Genomic DNA, 21,865 nt, shown 5'->3' on the forward strand with positions numbered 1-21,865 from the left:
GAAAATATACTTTTAGCAAAGCAAATATAAGTATATTTTGTTAAAGTCAAATAATGAAAAAGTCCTTCACAGATTGACTTTAAATTTTTTTGTATTTGTTTTCATTTAGATGAAATTTTTATGCATCTATTTGTTAATTTTTTTTTCCATTCAAGACCTTATTAACTTCTACTCTGGAAGATGGTAATTTGCCACTTACTCACACCTTCCTGGCACCCCCTTGTCTGCCTCCTGTTGCACACACACAACTTCTCTTCTTTCATCTTTCTAATATAGTTATACCACAAATTCAGATTAAATTATACCTCAGAATTTATATTATTACGGATCTTGTAAATACTGCCTATACCTAAGCTTTGTGATGTGCTGTCACTATACTTCCTTTCTTGTACAAATTTTTGTGTTTCTTTCCTAGAGTTAATAATCATCTACTTTTTTCTTTTGCTTTAGTTCCTATATATTTATCATCGATTCTTTATTGAGTTTTTCAACAAAACTATTCATATTCTTATAGTTAGATTATGGATCAGTTCTGGCTTTTGCCCTTTAGGACATTCCTTCTGGAGAGTCCTCTATATTCCTCATTCAGTGTAGACTTTTGCTTGTTAAGCCTGTTCCACAGTGGTAACTAGGAAGCTTCATTACTTTGTGAATTTCTTTGGCTCTGCCTTGTTTTTTGGATCTCAACTTTATTTTTAATTGGTAAATCTCTTATTTTTTAAAATAAAAAACAAAAGACAAAAAAAGAGAAAGCCATATGAGTAAAATATTTTATTTAAATTCGATTTGCCAACACAAACCATAATACCCAGTGCTCATCTCATCATCTCACATGGCTTTCTGAGAAAAAATAGGAAGCCAGTATCTTTATCATTTTCTCACATTTGATTGTTTATGATCTTGTATCATTTCATGTCTAAGATTATTATATTTATTTTTTAAGATTATCTGCTTCCTTGGATGGTCTTTGTTTTATCTAAGTTGAATGTTTTCATTTGTTTTGCCCTCTTTCATGTTAGAGGTATTTCTAAAATGTGTGATGATTCTGAACAGTTCTTTCATCATATTTAAGAATGAGACAATGGAAAGCTGATTAGTAGATCTATACAATGGATTTCATTATAGTATGGTAGCCATTTGGCTCTTTTGTTTGGGATTCTCCAAATGTTGGTAACTACAGATCTTTGCTTTGGGAATTACCCTAGAATGTCCAGAATGACATCCTTCAGTCTCTTTCGAAAAGCTGTTAGCCTAGCTAGTAGCATTCTGGAATTTGAGGTCAGGTGGGGGTTGATGCTGAGTCTCTCTCAGTTCAGTATGTAGACTTTTACTCAGTCACTCTGTCTTCAGTCCCTGTTGCCTTGAGGTCCAGAGCTGATCTGGCTTAGTTTCTCTAGAGTAATCTTGCTTTTTATGCTGAGGGGAGAGAATTGCACTGGCCTGACTGCTCAGCATAGGAGAGGAGATTTAGGTGTCTGAGTGTTTCTGATGTAGACTCTTAACCAATAGAGTCTCTTATTTGCAACCCTATCTTTATTGTAGCCGTCAGTATTGAAATCAATTTCTGAGAATTTCTGGGGTTGCTTCTTACTGGTGTCTCTTTTAGTAGTTGCTTATATTTTAGCTTTTTCTGTTCTGAGTAGTCAGCTACCACATGTCCATCTGCTTTTCATTTTTCCATGCTTTCATTATATGTCTCTGCTGTCATTCGTGATTGTCGTCTCTAACATTCTCTTTCTTTGTGGATTTAAAACACTTGCCTCTTTCTCATTTTTAGTGCAATTTTAGGAGGGAGCAGATAAAAATGCTTATATTCAATCCAATATAGTTTGTTATAATTACATTCCCTTTGGAGGAATTTCTGGTAGGGATAAATTATCTACAGGATAGAAGTACATTTTAGAGGCATTTAGGATGAGAGAATAGACTTAAATTCTTTAATTTATCAGTGAATTATTTTGGATATCTTGTCTTGTCAGAGTAAGAAATTACTCTATGTTCTAGGGAAGACACTGAAGAAGTAGGTATCTAAATAGTGAATATGTTCATATGGGTGTCTAAAGAGTCCACTTGAGCAATCTTTCTTTTCCTTTTTTTTTAATAAATTTATTTTTTATTGGTGTTCAATTTACCAACATACAGAATAACACCCAGTGCTCATCCCTTCAAATGCCCCCCTCAGTGCTCGTCACCCATTCACCCCCACCCCCTGCCCTCCTCCCCTTCCACCACCCCTAGTTCATTTCCCAGAGTTAGGAGTCTTTATGTTCTGTCTCCCTTTCTGATCTTTCTTTTTTTCCCTTTATATCACCTTTATGGTGATTTTGTATATATTAAGTATATATTCATTTCATTTTTTAAAAGTTATTAAAAGCTAAAAACATATATCCTATTTATATAACAATAGAAGGATGTACAGAGGAAAGAACCATTGACCTAGTTCTTGGGAGCAGGGATAAAAGTGTCAGGAATGCTTCCCTGGGTGGTTGTTAAAGTTCAGCTTCATCTTAAAGTATGAACTTGAGGGCAGCCCGGGTGCTTCATCGGTTTAGCACCGCCTTCAGCCCAGGGCATGATCCTGGAGACCTGGGATCGAGTCCCACGTCAGGCTCCCTGCATGGAGCCTACTTCTCCCTCTGTCTGTGTCTCTGTCTCTCTCTCCTCTCTGTTTCTCATGACTAAATAAATAAAATCTTTAAAAAAAAAATTTTAGAAAAAAAAAAAAGTATGAACTTGAAGGAGTCAGGCAAACATGGAGAATGGGTGTGAAATGAAGCCCAGATGAGGGGTAAGGAGGACATTTCCTACAGTGGGGATAATATGGCTAACCTATTGGGACATTGTTTCATTACTTATTCATTTTCTCTTATGATTTCAATGTCTACTAGTACTTTTGCCATAGTCTATAAAAACTGTAAGAAAATAAAACAAACCAATTTCTCTGGTTTTGTCAATTCCTTCTTTCTTTTATAGCTGCGATTCTTGAAAAAAATGCTATTCTTTATTCCATTTCCCAATTTCTAATTGTTTATTTATTTATTTTTTAAATAAATTTATTTTTTATTAGTGTTCAATTTGCCAACATACAGAATAACACCCAGTGCTCATCCCATCAAGTGCCCCCCCCAGTGCCCATCACCCAGTCACCCCCACCCCCCGCCCACCTGCCCTTCCACCACCCCTAGTTCGTTTCCCAGAGTTAGGAGTCTCTCATGTTCTGTCTCCCTCCCTGATATTTCTGACTCATTTTTTCTCCTTTCCCCTTTATTCCCTTTCATTATTTTTTATATTCCCCAAATGAATGAGACCATATAATGTTTGTCCTTCTCCAATTGACTTATTTCACTCAGCATAATACCCTCCAGTTCCATCCACGTCGAAGCAAATGGTGGTTATTTGTCGTTTCTAATGGCTGAGTAATATTCCATTGTATACATAAACCACATCTTCTTTATCCATTCATTTTTCGATGGACACTGAGGCTCCTTCCACAGTTTGGCTATTGTGGACATTGCTGCTAGAAACATCGGGGTGAAGGTGTCTCGGTGTTTCGTTGCATCTGTATCTTTGGGGTAAATCCCCAGCAGTGCAATTGCTGGGTCATAGGGCAGATCTATTTTTAACTCTTTGAGGAACCTCCACACAGTTTTCCAGAGTGGCTGCACCATTTCACATTTCCACCAACAGTGCAGGAGGGTTCCCTTTTCTTTGCATCCTCTCCAACATTTGTGGTTTCCTGCCTTGTTAATTTTCCCCATTCTCACTGGTGTGAGGTGGTATCTCATTGTGGTTTTGATTTGTATTCCCCTGATGGCAGGTGATGCAGAGCATTTTCTCATGTGCTTGTTGGCCATGTCTATGTCTTCCTCTGTGAGATTTCTCTTCATGTCTTTTGCCCATTTCACGATTGGATTGTTTGTTTCTTTGGTGTTGAGTTTAATAAGTTCTTTATAGATCTTGGATACTAGCCCTTTATCTGGTATGTCATTTGCAAATATCTTCTCCCATTCTGTAGGTTGTCTTTTAGTTTTGTTGACTGTATCTTTTGCTGTGCAGAAGCTTTGTATCTTGATGAAGTCCCAATAGTTCATTTTTGCTTTTGTTTCTTTTACCTTCGTGGATGTATCTTGCAAGAAGTTACTGTGGCCGAGTTCAAAAAGGGTGTTGCCTGTGTTGTCCTCTAGGATTTGGATGGAATCTTGTCTCACATTAGATCTTTCATCCATCTTGAGTTTATCTTTGTGTATGGTGAAAGAGAGTGGTCTAGTTTCATTCTTCTGCATGTGGATGTCCAGTTTTCCCAGCACCACTTATTGAAGAGACTGTCTTTTTTCCAGTGGATAGTCTTTCCTCCTTTGTCGAATATTAGTTAACCATAAAGTTGAGGGTCCACTTCTGGATTCTCTATTCTGTTCCATTGATCTATGTGTCTGTTTTTGTGCCTGTACCACACTGTCTTGATGACCACAGCTTTGTAGTACAACCTGAAATCTGGCATTGTGATGCCCCCAGTTATGGTTTTCTTTTTTAAAATTCCCCTGGCTATTCGGTGTCTTTTCTGATTCTACAAAAATCTTAAAATAATTTGTTCCAACTCTCTGAAGAAAGTCCGTGGTATTTTGATAGGGATTGCATTAAATGTGTAAATTGCCCTGGGTAACATTGACATTTTCACAATATTAATTCTTCCATTCCATGAGCATGGAATATTTTTCCATCTCTTTGTGTCTTCCTCAATTTTTTTCAGGAGTGTTCTGTAGTTTTTAGGGTATAGATCCTTTTCCTCTTTGGTTAGGTTTATTCCTAGGTATCTTATGCTTTTGGGTGCAATTGTAAATGGGATTGACTCCTTAATTTCTCTTTCTTCAGTCTCATTGTTAGTGTATAGAAATGCCACTCACTTCTGGGCATTGATTTCTAATTGTTTAATATGTATTTCTCCCCAGGCTATAAAGTCTATGAGGGTTTTATTGGTTTTCTGCACTAATATTCCCTAGTCCTAGCACAGTGTCTGGAGGAGTAGACACTCAGTATTTATTTACTTGTCTGTACTTAACTGACTCACGGTAATTCACTTTTCCACTCTATTGAAGCTGTTCTGCAAAAGATCACTTGTGATCTAGTTGGTGTGGACTTTTTTGGTCTCTTTTGAGTCTTCAAATTTGATGGTTTTCTTTCTTAGAACTCTTTTCCCTGTACTTCTGAGATTTCATTCTCTTATTTTCCACGTACTGGGACTGCATATATGCAAATTATTACTCTATATTTCAAACCTCTTTGCTGAATTTCAAAAATATATCTTTAACTATATGTTGTGACCTCAAGGGCAACTAAAACTTAAGATGTTCCAAACTAAATCTTTGTCTTTTCCTGAATACCACTTCTCCTCCTGAAGTGCCCCGTTTGACGAAGCTTGTCTTCCTACAGCTGCCTAACCAGAAATCTGAAATATATCCTAAACTCCTATTTCTCCTTTCTCTTTCCCTTCAGACACCAGGATCCATCAATTCTTCTTAACATTTTTGATATTCTTCTCATCTCTATTCCTACCTTATTTGTTTTTTTTTAATGGAAAATCTGTTTTCAAACTTTTAACCTTTCTTGCCTGAACTTCTTCACTTCTCTCTGAGTTGTTTTTTCTGCCTCCAATTTTGAGTTACCCCATCCTGTTGTCCTTACTGCTGCCAGTGGTCGCTCTAAAACAGCAGGTATTACTCTCGTAATTAAAATCCTTCAATGATTTCATGTTAGGTTCAGGATAAGACTTACAAAAATCTCAATATGATATAGAAATTCTATAGGCTCTAACTCCTGCCTGTGTCTTGTTCTAGCCTCTGTCTCTCAACCTTAAAACTTAAAGATAAAAATGTGTTTAATTCTTATAACTGAGTATAATAGGATAGATGTAGTAGGGAATCACAATAATTGTTGAATCATAAGGAGGATGGGGAATAGACAGGGAAGAAATGAAAGAAGAACTGAGTCTCACACTTCCCTCTCCACTGCCAACTTTTCATCAGGCCATATTAGCTGTAATTTGGTTGTATTTCTACATTTTGCCAGTAGGTGCCACCATAAAATGCATACTATACTTTCCTGAAAAATCTTAAATTAAGGGTTTCTTGTTACATAAAGTAGTTCTCTGTTGTTCAACTATTTAAGATTATGTATTTCAAGTTTATAATAGCAACTTGAATATTTATTGGACTAAATATAATACATTTATAGAATGTTAAATCTAGTTGAAATTATCCAGTCCAAAATATTGTTACATTTTTTTCTCATTTAAAAATATTCTAGAAGCATTTTTGATATATCTTATGGAGTACTTTTAAGCATACTTAATTTTAATTTTTAAAAATTTATTTAAAGGTTTTATTTATTTACTTGAGAGAGATAGAGAACAAGTGGTGGGGAAGGGCAGGGAGAGAGAGAAGCAGACTCCCTGCTGAGCAGGGAGGGCTCCATCTTATGACCTAGAGATCATGACCTGAGCCAAAGGAAGATGCTTAACCCACTGAGCCATCCAGGCACCCGCATACTTAGTTTTTACAGATATGTTTTAGCAAGTAGTTATCTAATTCTTGAATATGGTAGGGGAAAGCCAACCCATATAGTAAAGATATTCAGTAATTACAGTGAAGTATTACCAATCTGTTTGTATTATTGCTTATTGGTCTGTCTCAGTCACTAGGTATTAATACAAGCCTGTGGATTTGTGTTTTTCTTTTCCCTTTTTCTGCCCTAGGGCCCTAATGTGACACATTTGTTTGTAAAGAACTGCAATTTACCTCTTTTTCACTTAAATTCTTCTATTAATATTTGTCCAGAGTACTCATAATGTATCTTCTGGGTTGCCTTCCTGAATAACTCCTTTTTCCCTTACCCACCCACTCAGACTCCCTCCGTATCTCACTTTCTAACATGATCAGTTGTGACCTCTTAAAGAGAAAATATGTTGTTCATTGTATCCCAGTGCCTAACACAAATGTCCTGGTGTTATTTGAGTTAAAACTTCAGAGATGCCAGTCTCTAGAAGCAAGAGTCTGGATTATGCCACCATGTTGCTGTGCAGATATTTGGCTCTTAGGAGAGAATGTATAACAATGGACTGGTCGTAGCACTGGTGTTTGAGGTATTTTGCCGAGGTCAAAATGTTGAGCTTCATAATATCTGAAACACAAATCTTATAAATTTTTTCCTAATATAACTCAGGGTATTATATCATCTTTAATATTTTAGTGTATTTGTTCTTATAGAAAGAGTGAGAAAAGGAGGGAAAGGTGACTTTAACCTAATACTGTTGAAAGCATTTTTTTTTGTTCTTGTAATTGACATTAAAACACTCTTTCATATTTTATTATCCTTTTGAATCTTTTCCAAAACTCTTCCATTAGATTACTTCCCAGAGAATGCACATAGTGTGTTGTGTTTTCATTTTGGCTTCATTTCATCCAATTACTTTCTGTGCTTTTGATTGAAAATCAAGGGAAAACACTGAAAAAGAAAGTGCCTATATATATATATATATATATATATATATATAACAGTTCTTAGAGTTTACTCAGACTTCTGATTACACATTTATGGCAGACTAGGTCCCGGTTGACCCTTCCACTGAAAATTGTTAGTAATGCTGGATAGCATATTTTTAAAATACTTCTTCAATGCATTGATGATTAGGCATATGTAATGAAAATATAAGCCGAAAACTAGGGGAGGGAAGACAGCCGGAGAGGGGAGTCTAGAAGGGAAGTGAGCTTTTATTTTGAGAGTATTTAGCAATTCGGAAGATCTATTCTTACAGCCACTAGAGTCTGAGAGTGCAAAGACAAAGCCCAGGGACTGCCTAAGGTGAGGAGTCTATTGGAACATACCCACTCGACAGGGCTACCCACTCTGAAATGAACTGAGAGTAAGGGCTTTAGCCTGATAAAGGGTTTCTATAAAACCCTACTTAATGGTAAAATGTTTTAGCATCCTTTTTAGGATTTAGGACAAGATAAGAGTTCTTGCTCTTATCATTTCTTTTTTAGTGTACTATCAGATATTCAATTCAGTGTAGTAAGGCAAGGAAAAGAAAAAGGAGATTTAACAGTTAAAAGGAAGAAATAAAAAAAAAGGGAAGAAATAAAGTTCTATTTGATGATAATAGGATTGTAGATGTAGAAAACTCCAGGAATTTAGAGACAAATTATTAATATTAATAATAGTGTTTAACAGTGTTGCTGGACACAAGGTCAATAAACAAGCCATTGTATTCCTATGCTGTCACCAAATAGAAAACTTAAAAAAAGAAAAAGAGCTTCAAGAATATAAAATACATAAAAAAAATCTAATAAAGTCATACTAATCCTTCCCCTTCAACTAGTTCAGGTTGAAATTCTCTGATTGCCTTCTTCCACCCAGGGCTTTGTGTCTTGATCAAAGTGCTACCAGAGATTTTTGTCTTCAGGAAAAACCATTTATTCTGCTTGCCTCCCATTTAACAGCTCCCAACTTTCCACTCTAGCTCTTGTTTTTTCCTTTTTTGGGGAGAGATTAAGTGGTACTTAGAGATTTCCCCCTGTTCCTGCCAAATTCAGTAAGATATTCCCCCAGAGTATTTATTTAGTCTGCCATAGTGTAAGTGGAAAGTCCATAAGTACTTTTGTATCAAAAATAACAATAATAGTAAAAAATATATATCTTATGTCTTACTATTAAACATTTTTGATTGTTGTGTGTGATAATGGTCATTTACTCAACAAACGTATCATTTCTTCTGTGTGCCAAATATAAACTGGTAGTATAAAGATTAGTAAATATTGTTCCTTTCTCAGGGAGCTCTTTTCTTTTCTCTTTTCGTTTCTTCCTTTATTTTTAAATGAAATGTTTCCCAAGCTTATGTAGTTGTCAGAATCACCTGTAGTACTTTCAAAACAATGCAACTGTTTTGTATCCTTCTAAGCAGTTTGTGATTCAACAGGGTGTGAGCTGGAGTTGATATTTTAAACAAATGCTGAATATGATTCTGATAATCAGGCAAATGTGGGAGACACTAGTCTAATCGACCATTAAGTGTCTCTGCAGTTTTCTTCTCTATCTTGCTTTCTCTATTTGGAACAGCTATTTGAATGTAAACAATCATATTTCCAGTGTTTGTTATGAAACCTGGCTTCTTCCCCAAAACATAAAACCTGGCAATTAGGCAGTCTGGATAAAAACTTTAATTCATAATTTCCTTTATGCTGCCATAAAAGTCACAGAAAAGTTAAATAACATACCCAAGGTAGAAGGCAGAGGTGGGAAGCAGGATGTGGGAGATGGGATCTGTTATTCTGTGCTCAGGCAGCTGCCTTTATAGCCAGGACATACCACCTTCTTCTTCAGCACCATGCCGCCTTTCCAGGGATACCTTTAGGGAGAGAGATCTCCTGACTTAAAAAAAAAAAAAAAAAAAAAAGTCCTCTTCTAGTGTTGGGCACCTCTAATTTCTTCCTTGTAATAGATCAAACTCCTTCTTCCTATATATTTCTTACATTTTTTTAGGTCAGCCTTCTAGAGCAGGAACTGCAACCTAAATTCATTTCAGGTTCAGGCTTAGTATAAAGAAATAATTGATTTCAGGTTTTTAAAAACACTTGTCTATTGAACATAGTTGGTCCAGTCTTTGGTTTGCTTTAGATCAATATTAACTAGCCTTAACTTCCCCCTTGCACACAATAACAATTCTCTTATCAGAATGCAATGTCCTGTTTCAGGTCAGTCCTCACGACCTCCTTCCTAATCCAGAACACTCTTGTGTTCTTGGACAAGCTGTTTAACCTTTTTGAGACTCAATTTTCTCATCTGTGATTTGAGAATAATAAAACTTACTCAATTGATTTTAAGATTTAAGTAATGTAGGATTCTAGGTATTCACTGAAAGATAGTGTTTCTGTTACCTTGTATCTAAATGTACATATTTTAAGTATATTATGTGTATATGGCTGCACTGCACCTGAAACTGTTATTATATATAACTAAAATATTTCCCTTCAGCTTTCAAATCAGGGAAGAAGTAACTTTGTTGAAATGACTTGCTTTAAGAAAAACCTTAATTTTCTTGCTCATAGTTCTCATTCTTTTCTTAAATGTGTTAGTTTGATTTATAAGATCAAAGTCATATTTTTTTAAAAGTGTTGATTAACTTTGAGAAGTTTATTTTCAAGCTCATACGCATCGTGTCATTTCTAATACTATTATAAAGGTGATCTTATTTCTATCTTCAGCATTGCAGGGGGTTGGATACTCTCAGTGATAAAGATGCAGCTGATTAAAGGCCAGAACAGCAGGGATCCTTTTTGTAAAGCAGTAGAGGAAGTTGCTCAGGATTTGGATTTGAGGATTAAAAATATTATCAATTCTCAACAAGGAGATGTAGCTGTTAGTACTACTGACATCAGTCCTGCCCGGGTAATGAACTTTTTATTTTTCATTATCCTTCTATACAAAACATTGTCACTTCTACTTATTATAGAAATGGTTTACTATTGCTACTTAAGCCAGAAGAATGTTTTTCCTGTGTTATGAGATATTGGAAATTTATGTTTCTCAATAGGATTATCGACTTGAGTAAATCATAACATCTTTGGGCCAAATTCTATTTGTTAAAGTGGGGTTTTGGATAATCTTCAGTATCCCTTGTAGCACTAGAAGTTTATAATTCTTAGTGGATGTTAAAGTGTTTTACAGTGTTTTTCAGTAATTATTCTTATGGGACCATTATTTTGCCATCTATTCAAATATAAAATAAGAGCTGGGTTTCTCTGGTTCTGATCCCTGTATTAGGTACTGTGTAGAACAGCAATAGAAATGGTTTCTATTCAGTTTATTTTTCTTAAGTATAATTATTTCATCTTTATGATCTGTTGGTTTCTATCTCTATTACCAGCCTCCTGCAAAATGAGGAATTTTTCCTATGCTTAGTAATCTTTTAACTATATATCCCAGAATGTTTACCTCTTTCTTGTTTTTTTTCCTTTTTTTTTTTAACATAGGTACTCAATCATTGTACAGTGTTAGTATTACAGGAGAAATTGGCTACCATCTTTCAGCTGTAGAAAAGAATTTGGGAGTATGTGTGATAATCCATTTGTTGCAGTTTAATTACTCAAGAAACAAAAGCCCCCTTCCATAGGTGTGACTGTGATAATCTGTGTATGAAGAAAGACTTTTGCTTATGTTTTATTATTCATCTATCTATCCACAGTCTTTGGGAACCATTTTTAATTGTTTTTCTGTAACAATGCATGTTTTTGGATGTATTTGAAGATGGGACATGGGGGAGATTCTGTGTTGTTGCCCCATGTGTTTTATGTTTGTTAACACTTACTGTGACTAGCACTTTTGTAATGCAGCTGTTGGTTACTCACTTATTTTATTAAGGAGACTATGGGTTCCTTGAAGTGGTGGTGTTTACCTCTGTAGCCTAAACTTCAAACACTGTGCTTAGGACTTGGTATGTGTTTATCAGTGGATTACTGAATGAATGAATGTCAACTCATTTTTTTTTAATTTTTGCATTTGAATAGATCTTTACAGCCATCTATTTGGTTTAGTATTCAGATCAACAGAACCCCAACTCTCTTTGGCATAAGAAAGAGAAAATACACAGGGAGGCTAAATCCTGAGGCTAAGGTCACCAAGCTAGCTAGTTACTAAATTTTCTGACTTAAAGCCAGATGTTATTTTGACCAGAACCAATATCTTTCTGTGATGCTATTATGCTATTATTTTCTATATTTTCTATATTCTTTTATGCTTTGGGAAGGTGACAAGATTGATTTTAGTATGACTTGAGGGGGAAATATCACGTGCCTTAAAGACATTTCCCATGATTGATTTTTTTTTTTTTTATAACATAAACAATAGGAGACCAGTGGCACAAGAAATGAAAAAGAATGGCTGATCACCCAACTCTGGTGATTGTTAACTTTTTTTTTTTTTGATTGTTAACTTCTACTTAATAGTATTTATTGTTCTAGCCAAAGTCTTATGCCATAAACCATGGGACTGCATACTGTGGCAGAGATACTGTGAAAACTTTACTAGTTCTTTTGGATGAAGAAGCAGCCAGTATGCCTACCAAAAACAAAGCAGAGCTTTTATATGATGATGAAAACACAGTTCATAATAATGGAATTTCTATTCTTACACTTTTTAGGTAAGTAATGTAGAAGTTATATGTATGTGAGTATTTAGTCTATAAAGGGAATTTTTGAAAAAACACCTCTTGGATTAAAAAGAAATATATTATGGTAAGAAACTTAGAAACTAGAGAAAAGTATGACGAGAGAAAACAAGTTAAAAGGAGATTGAACATTTGGATATGAGAAAGTTTTTATAAACATATAGTATTTTATGAGAGTATGGCAAGTATTTTTGTTTTTATTTTTTGGCGCTTGTATTTTGCTTTGGAAATATTTATTTCCTTTGCTGTGTATGTCAAGAACTTTGGTAACTGCTTTCACTCATGTTATCTCAGCCCTTGTACAACATCTTTCAGTGATATCCAAAAAAATTAGATACTTGAGAGACAGAGATTAAGTAATTTGCCTAAGACAGTACAGTTAGCAAGTAGCAAGTGTCTTACCCCAAAACCTAAGGTCTGTCCTCCAAAGATTGTACTGCTGTGCACAAGAACAGGAGATGGGGAATATAAAAAATAATGAAAGGGATTAAAGGGGAAAGGAGAGAAAATCAGTGGGAAATATCAGTGAGGGTGACAGAGCATGAGAGACTCCTAACTCTGGGAAATGAACAAGGGGTGGTAGAAGGGGAGGTGGGCGGGGGGTTGGGGTGACTGGGTGATGGGCACTGAGGGGGGCACTTGACGGGATGAGCACTGGGTGTTATACTATGTGTTGGCAAATCGAACTCCAATTAAAAAAAAAAAAGGAGAGAGCATGTATACCAGACTACATGGGAGTTGACATATGTCGGTTCGTCATCGTATGAAGAAAAATACTTAACTAAATTAATGTGTTGATATTCTGGACAAGACATTGATACACTCCAGTTTTAACAACAACTAGGTCAAACACTGAGTAGGTTGGTATTGTTGTCCATTAATGAATGTTCATTTGTAGAAAAATGTAAAGTTTTAGAACGATTTTAAATTGTATTTAGTACCTTGTGGAGAAACTTTACAAAATCATCCTACTTGTTTGCTCTCTTCTATTTTTCTTTTCTCTTTGAAGAGAAACTTTGCAATGACCTGTCATTGAGTGTTGTCCTCCAATTTATTTTAAATCTTCTTCACCAGCTTTCAGTGATTATTATTTTATATTTCAGTGTGATATAATTTTCCCATGTTCTATCTTAAAAGTGTTCAAATATTTTCGTAACAATGAGAATTTATTCTTTCAATGATTTATGAAAAAAGTGGAAAGAAAATGAACCTTGGTTGTTTTTCTTTTACTTTACTTCTGTTTAACAAAGTTTGCTTTTTAGATAAAAACATAAATGATTAAATTTTCTCTCAGATTCAATTCTACCCTTTTCTTAGAGAAAGTTATTTTGTGTTTATAGAATTTTATTAAACAAAATCAATCCCTACATCCACTTTAAAGAAGTATTTTTCTCAACCATGTGGCCAAACATATTTTAATTGTTTACAGTTACCTTAACATTTGCAATTGTCATTATGCAAACAAGTGCCAATTCATGGTAAGGTGAATTTTTAGTGGTCTGCATTGGAATGATAAAATTAAGGACAATGTGGTGTATGAATATAAGTCAATATAAGGTTATAAACTAGTGTTTCTTAGAATAGACTATTCTTTATCCTTATATAATAGTCTTTTGAGTTAAAGAGGTTATGACTCTGGCTCTATTAAGCCAGAAAGGAATTTATTGAGGAATCCAGGTTTGTCTGGCTCCAAAGCTCCAGTGTTTCTTTCTCCATTGTGCCTTCTTTGACTGTCCTATTTCTAAACTGTATTTTTCTCTTGAATTCCCCTGCTACAGCACTTGTCCTTTTTTATTTTAAATTTTAGTTGTGTGGATATCTTATTTCCTTAGGCTTCAGGAGTCTGAATTCAGGGCAATGAATGAATCTACTTTCTATCCTTTATAATATCTTGTACAGTACCATATGTATATTAGAAACCCAAATATGTAGTGACTGAATCAATTAACTTAGCAAATTATCAATACTTAAAACTCTCATTAGTAGTACTGACACTTTTATACAGTGCTATAAACAATTAGATTCAGTTGTCTTTTTATTTTATAACTGCTTTTGGGTAAGAGAGGGGCAAAAACAAGTTAAAAAGCTACTTTTGTTTATATGTTTTTTGCTTTTTTTGGACATAGATCTCCCATACAAGTGAAAAATTCATCAATGAAATCTCTAAGAGAACGCATCTGTAAGTCAATGCAAGAGAAAAAAATTAAGGTACGGTTTCATGTACTGTCATAAAAATGATAAAAATGGTTTTATTTGTAGAAGAAAAATAGAAAGCTGAGCTGGATATTATAAATATACATTGTACTTGGAGCCATAAGACTTAAATGGAAAATGAGTTATGGCAGTGACATATAGAAACTTTACTCTTATATAATCGTGGCTGATTAGTCTTTGGTTTATTCAATCTGCTGTACCTAAATGAAGGAAAGAATTAAGTACTTGCTATTTTAAGTGTTCAATACATATTGTTCAGTGAATGAAGGCAAAAGTAAAGAAGATATGATGTTCTCACTTACATTTCTCACATTTTAAACTGATTCTTGAAAGACTAAATAATTTCCATTTTGTTCCTGTCTGAAGACATACAGCAGAATATCATTCATTGTAGATTAAGACAAGAACATTTCAGATTGTTTATTGATTAGAGCTATTCTTTATAACTTTATTTTATTTGAGCTAAGTTTGCCCTCATTCAAACATTTGTTCCTGTAAGTAGCCAATAATGTGTTTTTTTTTAAGTATTTAAAATTTTCTTGGTCTTCTTTTCTTTTTTTTTCTTTTTTTCTTTTTCTTTTTTATTCTTGGTCTTATTTTCAAAAAGAAATTTGGTCTTAACTCATTCGGCATACATTTATTGAGCATCTGCTATGTGCTAGATATTCTTCTATGGTTAAGAATTCATTCATTTGTTCAAAATTTTCATGTAAAATTTACAATTACCTTAAATTATCAAAGTTATTCATCTTGATACAACTTTAAGAACTCTAATTTGTATGCTTTTTATATTGCATTTGGTAAGTTAGTCCCAATTCGCAGAACTTTTAGTTATCTGTTTCATACCCAAAACCCATTCAATTTATATTAATAAGTCTTATCTTTCTTTTGGTTATTATTTGTTGTCAGTACTTAATACCTGTGGAATATGTCAAGGAGTTTTATACAATTTTTCTATGAGTAAAATTTGTCAATCCTTTGTTATATTACATAAGCACTTACAGTCAAGGCATAAGATCTTTTTGAAAAAAATCCATTCTTTTGACTTTATTAGAACCAGAAATGTAATGTACAAATTCTTTAATTTTTTTCCCTGCTATGGATACTTACAAACTTTAATATTTTCATTTAAAGATCATTGGTATAATACCCCTTAGTTCTACCCATGTCAACGCAAATGACAAGATTTCATTTTTTTTGATGGCTGAGTAATACTCCATTGTATTTATACCACCTCTTCTTTATCCATTCATTGGTCAATGGACATCTGGGCTCTTCCCATAGTTTGAACTAGAGAGTTTTATGCTAAGGGAAATAAGTCATTCAGAGAAAGACAATTATCAAATGATTTCACTCATCTGTAGAATTTAAGAAACAAAACAGGGTTGTAGAAGAAGGGAGGGAAAAATAAAGTGATGAAATCAGGGGAGACAAACCATAAGAGACTTAACCATAGGAAACAAACTGAGGGTTGTTGGAGGGAAGAGAGAGTTGGAAGGATGGGGTAACTGGGTGATGGGCATTCAGGAGGGCATGTGATATAATGAGCACTGGACTGGATGTGATAGATCACTGAACTCTACTCTGAAACTAACACTATATGTTAATTAATTGAATTTAAATAAAGAATAAAGATCAATGGGATATTTTGTTAGAATTAACTAAATCAAAATGAAAAAAATCTATTTTAAGAATAAGGTGGGTTTTTTCAATTTTATTTTTTTAGAAACTGGTAAGAGTCAGCTCATTACAATAAAATGTATAGTCAAATTTAGAAAGTTTTGGGAAGTAGAGGAGATATTATCTAATGCTGTCTCATTTATGGATGTGGAGACCAAAATCTTGAGAAAACACCTTGTCCAAGATCTCATAACTACTATGAAATGTGGGCAAAGCCATGGTTAAATACTAATGAAATGATAATTACATTGCTACCTTTACTTAATAGTGGAGCTGGCTTAGTCTACATAGCTCTGACACAAAATGGCAATGGAGAGAGGAAGGAATTGGTGTTTATGATTATATCTTACTGTACAATGGTCTTTATAAAAGCAAAGTCTTATTGTCTGGTTACTTTTGCTCTTTTGGCATATAGTTCTTTTTTAATCATGGAAAGAATACATGATTTACATTTGAAATGGTGTCTTGCAAAGAGCACTTCAAAAATAGAAAATATTAGGGTACTTAGAATTTTGATGTCATAGATGATAATTGATTGGAAGTATCCATGTCATTATTATATGGGGCAAATGAACTTTTCTTAGATTTTAGTTTATCATTTATAAATAAAAATAAACACCCCTCTGATCACAAAATCTTATGAAACCATATTCATTTTAAGTCCTCAAGTTTTATTTCCTACTATTGCTTATTAGGAAACTTGTCCATGGTGGTCAAATAAATTCTACTGTGATAGATAGGAACCTTTAGGGAATGGTTACATCCCAACACCCCCTCATCCCCCATTTCAAGCAGTTTATACAAGTATCCTCATATCTCTTTCTTAAAAGATTTTAAGATTTTATTTTAAGGATACTTACCTCCTTATATCTCTGTAAATTAATTGTATTCCTTTCATGGTTTAGCAGTATTTTGTGCATCAGGCACAACTGAAAAGTCCCATGTACAGGTGTTTTCCTTATTCTGAGTTTAATGTTTTTGCCCATATACATACAATAATACATAGGATAATCAGCAGTAACTGATTTAGTAATTTAAGTGAGCTGATCAGGAAAATGCTGGATCTTTAAAACATAGAGTAGCTAGGACAGTGAAAATTAGGGTTTAGGTGGTTTGAAAATAGACTGGCTATAATTGGTACCTTTGTAAGTAGTCAGGCAGCCCAATGCTCATGGTGTTGGAAAATTCTTAAATAGATATCCAAGTTGAACTTTTAGAGTCTTAGAAAACTCTGGGTACATCCAAATTAAAATGTTAGATTGAGCTTAACTCATAGAATTTCTCTCTCCTTACAATGTCTATAAAATAGTAACTAGCAAAAGCATTCATCGAGAGCAAACAATAAAGAATAATACAACTAGATACAATAACTTCAAAAATGAGGCCAAGGAAAGAATCTGAAGATTTTGGGGGGAAGAGTCACAATATGACTTAATAACAATATAGCCACAGTCCCCAGATACTATACTAGTGAGAATTATCACTAATATATCCCAAACTGAGGGGCCAACTAAGTGCGTGTGTTCCTTTTTTTTCCTTCCCCCCTTATTAGAGAAATAGTAGAAGTGGCAACGAGGGATGCCTGGGTGGCTGGCTCAGCAGTTGAGCATCTGCCTTCGGCTCAGATCATGATCCTGGGGTCCTGAGATCCAGTCCTGCATTGGGCTCCTCACAGGGAGCCTGCTTCTCCCTCTGCTTGTGTCTCTGCCTCTCTCTGTGTGTATCTCATGAATAATAATAATAATAATAATAAAAAAGTGGCAACTAGATAGTAATGAGTAATGTGGTTAAAATGTGAAAAATGAACGCTAGAACTTATATACTTACACAGATGAAGCCTCCAATGCCATGTGATGAACTGGGGAAATGATCCAAATGACCCCCTTCCATTTGAATGAGATATAGTGGCTAAGTAGACGGAGTAAACCTTCTTACAGTACATATAATGCATAATAAACTCCTACGAGAAAGTGTAGCACCCAGAACATTTTCAAACTGTCTCCTCTGCTGTGTCCACCATTCCTCAGGCTACTGAAAATGAGGAATAACAAAGTATGCGGCCTTCAAAATGTAACTGAGGAGAAAATAAAATGCTCTCAAATAAGGAGGGAACAGAATCAAGAAATCACTAACGGTCTTAGAGGCTTCTGTTTGGAGCTAGGATACGGTGGCAGAAAACAATTTCTGCTACAATAACAAAATGAAAAGCATATAAATGGGAGAGAATATATTTTAAAGACATAGGAAAGCTATGTAAACAAAGTGGTTTAAGTAAACTAAAAATCTGAGGAGGGTAAAGTCCTTCTGAGGTGAGCACCTTATTATCAGCTTCTTTCTTCCCCAGGATTATTTGCCAGTTTTAGATACATGCCAAGGATTGATATTTGACCACATAAAGGAACTACTGGTAGAAAGAGGGACCAACAAAGACTGTGGATATCTTGAGGGCTGGCAACAGTTTGGAACCTTTAGGAGCCCTGAATGCATGGTTATTTTTACCTAGCGCACATATTCTGGATTTTGAAGCTGAGTGGGAGGCCGAAGAGCTTGTTTGGTAAACTAATATTGTCTGTGCTCTTGAGCGAGCTAGAAGACAAGGCTCTGCTTGAGGAGTGGGACCCACGTTCAACATGTGGCTGTCTCCTTTCACATATTTGTCATATTTGGAAATGAAGTAAGATGGGAGGCCAAAGAGTACAATGTATAAACCTCTGAAAGGCAAACTGAACCCTCCTCCCCCCACCCAGACTTTTAGGTCAGAGATGATAGAGATTCACAACGTTCTTGACTTAAAGCCAGGGAAGGACATTCCTGAGGAAGAGATTAGAATCAGAAGTCAGATGTAAGTTATGACACATGTAATTGAGCTCTTGGTCAGCCCAGTCCCTGACTGCACTGAGGTTATCAGCCCTTTGCTATGTCTACCTACTAGAGACAAGGGAAACCTTGTCTAGTGGAAGAAGGTTCTTCATCGGGAGCCTCTACACTTTCTTTACACACAGTATCCAGCATGAAATAAAATATACTGGACATGAAAAGAAATAGGAAGTCTTGTCTTTTAATTAAGAGGGAAAACTAACAATAGTGGCAGATGCACAGATAATCCAGATATTTGAATCAGCTGACAAGGAATTGAATATTTTTTGATATGTAAAAGTTAGGAAAAGAAGGGCAAAATGAATGAAAAATTGGGGAATTCCAGCAGAGAATTAAAATCTATGAAACTGTATAGAAGCCATTCCAGAACTGTAAAAACATTATCTGAAATTAAGAACTCATTACTTGATTTTAATAGTAGACTGGATGTAGCATTAGGTTGCAAAACTAGACTTGAAGATAGGTTGTTAGAAAAATTAGAAAAAGTCTAACATGTCTAATGTGCCCAATTAGAGTCCCAGAAGGAGAGGAGAAAATAGGAAAGAAATGGTATTTCCAGAAGATAAAATGATTGTAATTTTTTCCCAAAGCCTAATTGGTCCTTTTATATCAGTTGATACTTAGAAGACGTAGGGAACAGACGGGAGGTCTCTCTTACTAATATAAAGTTGCATATGGGTTCCAGTCTTAGAGACTCAGGAAACAGAAAATGTCTGAGTCCTTTGAGGATCCATTTGCGGCACATAAAATGGCACAGAATGGGGCACCTGGGTGGTTCAGTCGGTGAAGTGTCTGCCTTCGGCTCAGGTCATGATCCCAGGGTCCTGGGATATACTACATGTGGCTAGCAGAGTATAAAAACAGTTGCAGTTCTGGTGGATTAGATAACCACAAAAGAAATAACTAGAGACCAATAAGTAAAGGAAATGGTGCTCTGACCACGAGAGATGAGAATAAGATTTAAATAGAATGGAAGAGAGACTTCCAAGCTGAGCACATAACCTGATGAAAGTATTAGATTATCTCAGTGGTATAGACTGTATATTGGGTAGTTGTAGAAAATAAGTGAATAAATAGTATGAGGCAAGGTTAAGGAAAATGTGGCTTTTGTGGTTTTAAGGAATAGTTTTTTCTTTCTTTTTTTTTTTTTTTTTTTGTAGGGCTTATTATGTGCATGAGAACCTGAGAAAGGTGGACTATTTAAGACCCGTAAAGGGACGGTGGATATAATAGGGCCTACAGACTCAGATGCATAATTCTCAGTACCTAAATATGAGGTAGGTTTTCCCTGTGTGTATGCATCTTTCTTGTTCCTTTACCCAATGGCATCACCATTCTGTTGAATAGAGGAGTTTACTTTGTCTAGACATGTTTTTCTATCTCAAAGCTTTTGTCCTCAGAGTGATTTAGCTGTTCTTTGCCCATCTACTTCTCTCATTTCTGTATCACATGGTTTCCTTTCGTTCTGTTAAGGAGTAGAATCCATTCTGTAAGTCTCTTTCTTTCTCTAAGCTTTGCTTACTCATGTCTCTGTTCCCTCATGCCTTCCTCTTGCTCTTGTTATACTGTTAAAATTTTACTTATTAATTGATTCATTCACCAACATGTATTATTAAATGCCTCCTGGGTACCAATGTTCTAGGCACTAGGAATAGGGTAGTGAACAAAACAGACAAAAACCTTGCCCTCATGGACAGGTCTTCCCCAAATATTTGTAGGGCTGGGATACAAGAATATAAACAAAAGTCATTGGCCCACTCCTGGATCCCCTTTCAACCCTTATTCTGTGCCACACTCAGGAACACTCCACCAAGAGGTGTGCACACTCTACTCTCCATCACCCTCGCCATAAACTGTAAGTCCTTGAGCCTAGAGCAAGAGGCTAGTCCAGTAAGGAGGGGAGGGCCGCAGGAGGGCCAGAGCAGGTCACCAGTTGCCATACTAAGGGTTTCATTCATGGAGCTTCCATTTTAGTTGGGAGAGGCAAATAATGAACAAAACAAGTGAATCACGGGGAGCATTAGAAGGTTAGTAGTGCTGTGGAGTGAAATAAAGCTGCAGAAGGGAGTAAGGAGAGTGTGTTCCTTTGTGTGTGTTTTGGCTTTAAATAGGATGCTCAGGGACTCCTGGTGGCTCAGCAGTTGAGCGGCTGCCTCTGGCTCAGGGCATGATCCCGGTCCCGGAATCAGTTCCGCATTGGGTTTCCTGCATGGAGCCTGCTTCTCCCTCTGCCTGTGTCTGTCTGTCTGTCTGTCTGTCTCTCTCTCTCTTTCTCTCTCTCTCTCTGTGTGCGTGTGTCTATCATGAATAAATAAGTAAAATCTTTAAAAATAAATAAATAAATAAATAAATAAATAAATAAATAAATGGATAGATAGGATGCTCAGTAGAGGTTTTTTTGAGAAGGTGACATTAAGCAAAGACTAAGAGAGTGAGCAGCGTTTTTCAGTAGAATGAAAATGGGATGTTTGTATTAAATGAAACTAAAGTTGAATTCATTGGGCTGAAATAAATTGGCATTTATTGAGTACCTACAAAGTGTCAAGTGTTATATTAGGCATTTTATATCCTTCATTCCAGTTAATCCTTGTTCACTTCTAGAAGGCATCATTTTCTAGTCTTATAGTTAGTAAGTAAAAGAGCAGGGTTTGTATTCAAGTATAAGACTTCAAAGACGTCATGCTATTTCCAAAGAATAAGTAAAGGCATAGTAATTATAGTGAAGAGTTATAAAAAAATAATGCTACTACTTTTGCTACTATTGTGTGTAGTAATGCTACTATTATCTTTCTTAACAAAATAAGTGAAATTTCACTGACGAAGAAATTATTTGATGCATTTACAATCCATATACCATTAAGGGTAGCAAATTTGTTCTTT

The 21,865-nt window shown here is 35.2% G+C and overlaps 1 protein-coding gene across 7 annotated transcripts in view; it reads left to right on the top strand.

Annotated features, from left to right (window-relative positions):
- The window catches only part of PARPBP (PARP1 binding protein), a 67,076-nt gene that overhangs the window by 36,805 nt on the left and 8,406 nt on the right, over positions 1 to 21,865 (top strand). For 5 of the 7 annotated variants that reach the window (XM_072773362.1, XM_072773365.1, XM_072773361.1 and 2 more), the window contains 3 exons: positions 10,254 to 10,437; positions 12,009 to 12,187; positions 14,341 to 14,422. In XM_072773362.1, the coding sequence (XP_072629463.1) occupies positions 10,254 to 10,437; positions 12,009 to 12,187; positions 14,341 to 14,422 (445 nt within the window). Of the gene's footprint in view, positions 1 to 10,253; positions 10,438 to 12,008; positions 12,188 to 14,340; positions 14,423 to 20,145; positions 20,263 to 21,865 lie in introns of those variants that run through there. The other 2 variants (XR_012005996.1, XM_072773366.1) reach the window with 2 other exon arrangements.

The sequence above is a fragment of the Canis lupus genome, chromosome 13 (genome assembly GCF_048164855.1).
Source record: "Canis lupus baileyi chromosome 13, mCanLup2.hap1, whole genome shotgun sequence".
NCBI classification, from domain to species: domain Eukaryota; kingdom Metazoa; phylum Chordata; class Mammalia; order Carnivora; family Canidae; genus Canis; species Canis lupus.